This window comes from Juglans regia, chromosome 7 (assembly GCF_001411555.2).
Source record: "Juglans regia cultivar Chandler chromosome 7, Walnut 2.0, whole genome shotgun sequence".
NCBI lineage: Eukaryota > Viridiplantae > Streptophyta > Magnoliopsida > Fagales > Juglandaceae > Juglans > Juglans regia.
The window spans coordinates 23,599,611-23,609,997 of NC_049907.1; the positions used below are offsets into that span (position 1 = coordinate 23,599,611).

Sequence of the window (10,387 nt, forward strand, 5' to 3'; positions counted from 1 at the left end):
CCTCCTCATATTTCGCATTCATCCCAATCTAATTGTACCTAGAATACGCATCCATGAAACTGAGTAAGGGTCGCCCAACCATCAAGTCCACTATTAAATCTATGTGTGGTAGTGGAAAGCTACCTTCGGGCAGGTCTTGTTCAGGTCGGTGAAGTCAACACACATTTGTCATTTCCCACTTGCCTTCTTTGCCAGGATAACGTTGGAGAGCCACCCGGGATAGTGGACTTCCCAAATAAACCCTGTAGCCAGGAGTCGATCTACCGCTTCAGCAATGGCTGCGTACTTCTCCTCATTGAAGCAACGTCGCTTTTGCTTAATCTTCTTTGCTTTAAGGTCCACACTGAGGCGATGTTCGATGACATATGTGTTGATTCTGGGCATTTCTTCTTGACTCCAGGCGAACACGTCCTGGTGCGGGCCATCTTGGTTCCCACCTGGACAGTCTATTCAGGCCTCTGCAAATTCACCGACACTAATTCCAGAGGTTCGTTGGGTTTTGCTCATCATAGAGCCTTCTCATCCCTTACTTCCTCTTCCAGCTCCATCAAGGTCAGAGCAGGAGGTGGGCCGACATCCTCTCGCACTCCTTCATGAGCTCGGACCTTGATACCCTCAGGCTTCATCTCCTGAGAGTAGCATTCCCGTGCTAGGACCTGCTTGCTGCGAATCTCGCCCACCCCTGTGGGAGTTGGGAACTTCATCTTTAAGTGGAACGTGGAAGTCACCACCCTTAGGTGGTTCAGGGTTGGTCGCCCCAAAATTGCGTTATAGGAGGAGGGGACCTTTACAACGAACCATGGTAGCTGCCATTCTCCAAGTGTCTTCCCCACTAGGATGGATAAGGTGATACCTCCAATCGGCTGGAATACATCTCCGATGAAGCCCTTGAGAAGCATCGTGACTAGGCGTAAACAGTCAGGCATGATTCCCATCCGGATGAAGGTTTCCCAGAATAGGATGTCGGCGAAATTGTCGTTGTCGTTTAGGACTTTCCTTGTCAAGTCGTTGGCAATTTGCACAGCCACGACTAAGGCGTCATCATGAGAGTGCAGAATGCCCTCCTCATCCTTCTTGCTGAAGGTTATGACAGTCTCCTAGGAGTGGCTCCTGGTGCTTGGGACTGTTATGCTAGCGGTGAACACTTCCTCGTATCTGGCCCTTCTTGCTTGGGCCCCCTTGCTTACCCTCCTGCTATTGTGCGAATATTGTCCACTAGACTGTCACCTTTGGCTGGGCTTCTCCAATGCAGGTTTGCTCTGGTTGGCCCTCTAGCCCTTCTCCTTGTTGGATTCTCACTTCTCTTTGGTCGTGCGAGATCATCAGGTCTTCAGCAGTGCCTCTCGTCGCCTCGCTAGTCTAGTAGAGCTTTCAACTCCTCCATCTTCCATTTTCTGGTGAAGCAATCCTCCATTCGGTGGCGGGCAGTTTTGTGATAGGTGCAGTACTTAGAGCCAGTTGAGGTCTGTAGTCATTCGCCCAGTGAGCTTAGGTCTTTTTCGACCTCCACGGTCAGGCTAGAGTGGGTGCGCGGTTCGACCCACCCTTGAAGGGGCTGCTCCTTTGTGAGTTTAACCTCGCATGTCTTCTTTTTGTTACCTTTCCAACTCGCCTTGCCTCTCTGGCTGGCAACTTTCTTGTGTGCCCTCTCCAACTCAATCTTCTAGGGTGTCGTCAGTGCCCAAAGCATATCTTTAGCATTGATAAAACTGTCGGCTCAGTCTATGAATTCCCTCAATGAAGTCGAGGTCTTCTACACGATCTCAGTCATGAAGGGGTTACGGTAGGGTGATCTTTTCATCCTAGTCATCTATTATCATGCACTCCGTGTTAAACAGATAGAGGTACGACTTCAGACTTTCATCGTCATGTTGTTTCACGGTCAAGAGGTAGGCTACAGGTCGTCTCCTTTTCTAGCTTGCCATTAATTGCGTCATGAAAAGTGGGGCCAACTCGATGAAGTTGTCCACGGTCCCGAGCAATAGGGACCTGAACCACGCAATCTCTCCTGGAACTCGTGTAAGGTTATATGGGCCTTGAACATCTCGAGATACTCCAGGGAATCCTTCGACCCGTTGTACACATCAATCTGCGGGACTTTAAATCTTGGGGAAGAGAGACTACCATAACTTCAACGCTATATGGCAGCTCCGCATTGGTGAGTAGCTAGTCCACCGTGAACATCGTGCTTACCCGCTTGACCATCTCAGCGTATTTGTCCCAGAGCTCCCAAAGCTCAAGGAGCATCCTGCGTCGCTCTTCTTTGGCTGCTGCTACTTCAGGGGCTCGACGGGACTCTGAGTGGTGCCTCTACTCTCCTCCCTCCAGTTCCCCACTAGCCCTCCACAGGGAGACATTTTCTTGGCGAAGAGTTGTCACTTCCTCCATCAGTTTTCATACAATTTCAGCTTGTTTGTTAGTTTTTGCTTCCATAGCTTAGGGTTGTTCTTCTTCAAGACATGAGGCTCGAGAGTGCGTTGTTGCTGGCATACAAATGACACACTACTATAGGAAATAAAATCCCACAGACAGTGCCAATGTTGATGTCATGTTTCACGGTCTAGGCAACTCCATGCTATTGGGCTCAGGCATGGTTCCTATAGAGATAAAGAATGGAGGGGCTTAAGGGCCCAAGGGCCATGGTATTTCCGATACTTAAGTTAGTTTCAATGTAGGAGAGGAAAAGAGCAATAATCAATCAAAGATGAGAGTACAAGTATGCAAGAGTGTCAACCCCTTCCTTGGCCATGGGAGGGGTATTTTATACCTGGATGGGTTGGCCCTCATTGTGAGGGTAGTGGGTGTGTCATTCCGTACGGGGTCGGGTGTCCTTGCCACTTACCTATCGCGTTGCAGACCAGTTAGACCTGATTATGGCTGTCTTTGACACACTAGGAGGGGCGTCGTGGTGTATCGAGCCCCGAGATGCATTAAATGCGGCATGGATCCTCTTCGTTCCATTAATGCGGCATGGTCTCAGTCAGGCACATCCACCTCTCTAACTAGTCTGGGCACCAGGATTCAGGGTCAAGGTATATCCTTGACTGTCGGCTAGTAAGGGTGTCAGACTGTCTTGCCTTTCATCCTCTTGTTAGTGTACTTTGCTCGGTTGCTTCTCTTTTCAGGCTGTGATACCCCGTATGTTATGGATAAGAGTAAGTGGTGTATGAGATCCCACATTGCTTGGGAAGGAGAAGTTCTTGCTCTTTATAAGGTTTCAATGGGGCTCCAATTGTATCATTGACTAGTCCTTTTGGAGTATAGGCTATGTGGTTTGGGCCTTCTATTGGGGCATTACAAATGATATCAGAGCCTATCCCAACCAGAAATATGGGACTTGAGCCGTGCCACCTACAATGGACAGGCCCGACCAGGACATCGGGAATTTAAGGGGGGTAGATTGTTATACTCCATATGTTATGGATAAGGGTAGGTGGTGTATAAAATCTCACAATGCTTGGGAAGGAGAAGTTCTTGCTGTTTATAAGGTTCCAATGGGGCTCCAATTGTATCATTGATTAATCCTTTTGGAGAATAGGTCATGTAGTTTGGACCTTCCATTAGGACGTTACATAGGCCCTTTGAGTCGAGTTGGCCCCGACCAGGCCTTGTCCTTGGACTTGGGTCTGGGCCTGGGGATTACTACCCTCACAGATCTCGATTAAAAATATGCATAATTTTAATAAGATGGTTTAGCTGTGTTTACATTCATCATGCTAGGTTGTGATAAGAGAATATACATGGGGAGGGGAATTGGCCATGTTGGTTAGGTAGAGTTTGATTTGATCAACGCGATTTTAACTAGTTACTTAACTAATTCCCATTTTAATATATAGATGATGCTGCAATTATATTATACACATCACTTGCAATTATGATAATTTTTATTAACTAATTATCATAATTGGTTTGGTAGAGTTCTTTTTATTATTATTATTATTATATGTACACATTATTCCAAGTGGGCCAGTGGCTATATAAATTAGAGCCCTGAATATGAAAGGAAAATAAACTAATTATTTTATCTTGATTGGAGTTCCAAATTGGAAATCTGGTCAGGTGAGAAATGTGTCTCATACAAGTGGACTAAAGAACCGGGTTAAAAATATTCATAATTTATTAAGATGGTTTAGTTGTGTTTGCATGCATCGTGCTAGGTTGTAATAAGAGAATATACACGGTTAGGGGACTTGGCCAAATTTGTTAGGTAGAGTTTGAGTCGATCAAAGTGATTTTAACTAAATAAATAATTCCCATTTTAATACATAGATGACGCAACAATTATATTATACACATTAAATGCAATTATGATCTTTAGGTTCAGTCCATCATGATTGATTGGGAGATTGAGTGACTTTTTTATAATCACGGTAGACAATGTCTCTTCTAATGGCTCATTATTGATCGTGTGTGAAGGAGTATAAAAGATGACGAGTTCACTATTATGGGGGTGAGGTTCTGTATATGTGGTGTGCTACACATCATGTTTTTAATCTTAGTGTATATTATGGTTTAAAAGGTATATATGATACAGTAAAAAATATTAGAAATGAAGTTCAATTTGTGAAATCTTCACCGGAGAGACTTGTAATGTTTAAAAATTGTGCAAAGCGGCTGAATATTAAGTGTGGAAACATGGTGTATCTAGATAATATTACCAAATGGAACTTTACATATCTAATGTTTCGTGTTACTATAAAGTATGAAAGAACTTTTGTGGTTATGAACATGGAGGATTCACTACTTTTGATGCCTAAGTTTGAGGATTAAGAATGTGTTTGGATATTTATCAAGTTTCTCAAAATGTTTTTACAAACCACATTGAAGATCTTTAGTTCATTGTACATGACTGCAAAGATACTATTTCATCAACTTTGTGCGACTAATGACACTTCGAGCAAAATGTGTAAGAGTGATGGTGCTAAGTTGATAAACATGGTGTCTAATATTAATGTTAATTTGAGAAATATTGAGAGAGCACAAATAGGATGAACATGATTATTTGTATAGTTTTTATCCTTGACTCTTGATACAAGATTAAGTCCATGACATTTTGGTTGGAAAGGGACAAAAGGGATTGAGTGTGGATATAGAATTAAGGTCAAAGTGAGATTTTGCTTGAATCGTTTGATTGAGCGATATCATAATTTTCATGGACGAGGTAGTGAAAGAACAAATGTGGCTCAAAGAAGTTCCAATGTTATTTCCTCAAATATTATTAGTGACAAACTAGACTCAAAAGAATTTCATTCGGCTCTAGACCAATACTTTGAGGATGAAAATAATACGATGTTTGGATCAGAGGTAGATAGATATTTGTTGGATGTGAATGAATAAAAAATATCCGAGTTTGAGAATTTGCCGTGGTGGAAAAAGAATTCGTATAAATATCCTATCTTTGCAGAGAATACATGTGATGTGTTGGATATACTTATTTCTACTATTGCATCCAAATTCCAAGTCAGTATTCAACATTGGTGGACTTGTATTGGTTCCATATAGAAGCTCAATGGTACCGGAGATTGTGCAAGCCTTACTCTACACTCAAAATTGGTTAGAAAACAAACCAATTAATATTTGGAAGGTGAAAGACTGCGTAGAAGAAATTGACATCAAAACTAAATATTTTATTTGTTAATTTTTATTTTTATTGTTAATTTATCTATTTAATTTAATCTCATCATCATCTTCTTCAAAAGATAGCCCTTCTTCAATTGAGCCAATTAAATAATTTTTTGCCGATGATAAGGACCGGCTGGTAAAGAATAAAGATGCAGCCTGCGGTTGAATTTTACATTTTTTCCTTTTTTAGAGAGAGAAGCTCTAACTTCTCTCTAAAAGTTTTCTCAATCCGAAACTAGCCTGAGGGGGGAGGATCTTAGTGCCTCCTTCCTCACATTCCTTCCTGCCCTTATTTCAATATTGTGTTTTGTTTTTGTTTGTATTTTCGTTTATTTTTTGGGTCTGATATAGAAGAAACACTCTTCGGTTGCTCTAGTCCAAACTTTTTCTCCTCTCTATTTTTCCTTCTAATATCTGATTTCCAGCTTCTCCAACTCGAGCCAGTGATGATCCATGAAAGGTGCACGGGTGAAGATTGCGATGAGCCACGGGAGCCTCTGTTTTTTTTTTTCAGTTTGGTGGAGGAAGCTATAGGTGGCCAGTGCTTGTGCGAGGTGGAGGGGAAGTTCGAAACCCAGGTGGAGGTGGCCGATGGTGGGGAACGGGTGAGAGGGACGGTGGTGGGAAGCTGGGCGAGAGGGCTACTGGGCAATGCCCATCTGGGCAATGTTCATGTGAGAGGGACGGTGGTGGTAGATGGTCAAAGAAGCTGGGAGCGATGGTGGAGGACTGATGCTCATGCGGGAGGTGGGCAGCGATCATAGAGGCCAATGTTCCTGCAGAGGTGCACGGGTGAAGGAGAAAGGAAAACATAGATTAAACCCTAGCTGCCTTCCCACAGTTTGCAAACAAGCTGGGTTTTTGTTTAGGATGGGCCATGTGTTTCTTCAGCCTATGTTTTGTTTATTTAGAGTTAGTGTGTTTTGAGTTTTGTAATTCTGTTTTCTTAGTTTTTTTGTTCCTTTTCTTCATTTTTTACCCGAGTGAGGTGTTGGGCTGCTAGATTGTATGCAATTTGGGGCAAGAGCTGGTCGAGAATGGTCGACGATGCTACGGTCGGTGGTCGTACGGTCGGCCTATGTGGAGGCTGTTGTCTGTGTGAGGGCTGAGTGCTCGCTCTGTCTGGGCTCGTGAAGCCGATGCTTGCGGTGGACATGTCGTCTGGGTTCATGCAGGTGCTTGTAGTTCTGTTGGTTTTGTTGTGTAGTTTTTTGTTGTTTAGATATTAATAAAGAAGATATAGGCTATTGGATTTGGTATCCATTGCAGCAGTGTCCCATACTCCTCCTCCCTCGGAGATGGATGAGACTATTCAGTTCTATTTTTACAGAGCGCTTTCTCTTTTAAGAGAGAGTTATTGAGAAATTAAGATAATATCGGCCATAATGTATGCGGGGATGCCCTAGAGTAGACGCGTAGTTTGGCTTATATTCTAAATTTTCCTGTATTGATAAATCATAGTTGTAACTTTGGTTTATTGAATAAAATGAAGTCTATTTAAAAAAGAAAAAAATGAAGAAGAAGAAGAAGAAGAAGAAGATGCAACCTGCTAGTGCGGCACATGAACTTCGTTGACGTAGACGTAGACTCTGCTAAGCCTGGTCAGCTGTGTGACATTCCCCAAGGGCAGATGTAACTTCTAAGATCTAAGGGTAAATAAATATACAATAATATATTTTCTTTTTCAATTTTTGTTTACTATTTATTTTATTTTGGTATGTACAAATTAAAAAATAATATTTTATTATAAAATGATTGTGGATCGAGAAGGCCTAAAGGACAGATTATAAAGATGCAGTCTTCTAATGCACCACATGACGGACGTTGATTCTGCTAGGCGAAGTCAGCTGTGTGACACCAAGGACAGATCTAAGATGCAGTGTGTAAACAAATATACAATAATATATTTTCTTTTTAAATTTTGTTTCCTGTTTTTCTTGGTTTATACAAATAAAAATAATATTTTATTATAAAATATTGTGAGTGGAAACAACACGTAAGATGTTAGAATTTTCAATATTATAATATATATATATATATTTGAATCTTATGTATTGGGAATATGGATACTTCAATAATGTTTTAAGTTATTTTGGAAGAGCATCAGTTTTTGGATTTATTTTACTTTTAGAAGTGTGTTATAATGACAAAATAACTCATAATAAAATGGATGGAAGGCTTTAATATTATTTAAATGCCTATATGATGAAACTACTAAGACAAGGTCTCAAAGTGTGTTACAATAATTCCATTCTAATTTAAAAAAATTCCTCTTATATGGTCTCTCATGCCGACTTCATTAATTGAGGACCTTCACCGGATGGGAGGAAGGAGCTCGACTCCTCCTCAACTACTATGAAATAGCCCCGCTGTTGTGTTCACCGGTTGCCGGTCTTCAAAACTCTAGTAGGAGCTGTCAAACGACTGCCGCGTGATCAGCATGTGCCGCCCCAGTCGTGGGACTTTTTGACGCACTAGCATATTTTCCAGCCTTTGACCACCATGATTAAGCGCATTACAATTGGACTCCTCACCTTCGGATCCTTCTGATCTCAGTTCTTCCACCCCCTCTCACGGATGCAATGCTTCTTTCAAGGATGCGGTTCACAACCATATTTGACAAATCTACCACTTGGATTTAATAACCAATTGTAGTGATCTCCTTCTTGGCCTGACCAAGGTACAAGGGCGTAGGTCCAATTTATTAGTCTCATTGTTTGTTTATTTTATTTCTTATTGTATGCACTACAAATTTTGTATAGGGATTTTTGTTGGGATCCCTTGCCCCCACCTCCTGTATTATCTCTTTTAGTTTCAATGCAAGTTTGTTGAAAAAAAAAAAAGATAACATTTGGTGTGATGTAACAAAAACAAAGAAAATCACTTTGAGAATTTTATTTGCAGTAGAATGATGAGACGCAAAGCTGACAACTGAAGAGGGCTGTAAAAAAATATGTTGTAATTTTGTTGGAAAAGATTGAAGCGAAAATAAAATTGGATCTTTGCTTCAAAGGCTCATAATAATACAACTTTACTTAACACAATTTTTGCCCCCTCTAAGTTTTATCGATTGGTGTGCATTGAGTTAAGGCAATTGTCTCTCAGATACAATGAGATCTTGTAACAATTCGGCTCAATAATTATAAGGCTGGAATATTGATAATTTTATTGGGCCTAAATTATATTTAATGGGTCATATTGGATAAGCCCACGAATGATAAATTATTCTAGCTGATTAGAAATTTTAATTAGGTTTAATAACTAGGTTAAATCTTATTTGTTATTTATTGAACGAGTTAGACTCCTTTTAGAATTTAAAGATTGTCCATTAGAAACTTATTTCAATTTTAAATCATCATTGATTGAAGCCTCCTACGCAGTCTCAGTCACTGTCAATCATACATTGAATGAACTACTAGATCATAATTTTAAATTCAAATTCTTTTCTTGAATGATTGCAACCGAGTCCAACTCGAACTCGAACTAGTCGGCACCTTATATCAAATCTCTCTATAAATATCTTCCACCTGCACACCCTGGTTCCATTCATCACACCACAGATAATGACTGTACATGTGACTTCGTTACAAGTGATGCCTAGCTTATCACTAGGCACATAATGTGAACAGGCATCCTGTGGTGCCCCCAGCCCTTGTTTGGGATTGGACGGTGACTGAAACGCCGAGACATGTAAAACAAGGCTACACACCCTTCGTACATGAAGGATAATATGCAATGCATCTAAGTACACTAGCAATATGTAATATCATAGCAGCAGAAAATAATAAAAGTCGGATATGCTAAGCAACACGACAAGCAATTGTAAAGCACATGTTACCGTACTAACAAACATTACCCACATTGTCCATAACCATAAAATTGTACCATAAGATATAGTATCCTAAAATAACATATAGTAAAGTTTAGTCTCCCAAAGCATGGGACTTCCTCAAAATATTGTTTCTCAAAAACTGAGATCTAAACCATAAGTTCTTTCTTTCACAAGAATAACTAAGTTCCTGTTCTCTTCATTGTTAACATCCCATCGGGAGCCAGGCACCAAAAGACTCCGTGAGACTTCTAGGGTCTGGGTGGTGACGACTCTAATTCCTTGGCTACTGCCCTTAGATCCAATGAGGGCTTCTAGGTTTGTTTAAGATAGGCGGACAACTTGTCCACGAAGCTATCGAACTTTAAAAAGTCAGAACGAGCCTGTATAGAATACTCGTCCTCTGCCGGGGGACCATCTAGATTCATGATTCCTGGAAATCTGGGGTACCTGTTACAACTTCTACCATTCCGGTTGGGAATCATAGTGGAAACTACCACAATGAGATTTTCAGAAATCTCAGCAAGTAATCACACAACATACCATAGTTAACGTAAACATACAAGAGGTATATCATGAAATGCGTGCATGGACACGTACTTGACGTGTCACTTGACCAGAAACTTGACTTATGTATTTGACCATTTTCAAAAGACTTGTAACAAAGACTTACATTTTCAGAAAACTTCTTTGACTTTCTTTCTCATGTTGGTCTTAATCAAGACTTTTTTTATTAGAACATATCACAAGATTTGCATCGAGTGATCCTTATCATATCACGAGATTTTCATCTAGTGATCCTTATCTTATGAGTTCTTATTCTTGTTCATAGGGTGGATCAACAGTCCGTGCACCGTGATGAATACGTCATAAACAGAGAATAATATTAACTCGACCTTACTTCGTCAGTTACATGACTTATGCACCCACAAGTAT

The 10,387-nt window shown here is 40.8% G+C and overlaps 1 protein-coding gene across 1 annotated transcript; it reads right to left on the bottom strand.

Moving 5' to 3' along the window:
* Positions 1-506: 506 nt before the first annotated feature.
* On the bottom strand, positions 507-935 carry LOC108982638. The gene has a single exon (XM_018954076.1). It carries the CDS (start codon positions 933-935, stop codon positions 507-509), a length of 429 nt encoding a protein of 142 aa, XP_018809621.1.
* Between the last annotated feature and the right edge of the window lie 9,452 nt (positions 936-10,387).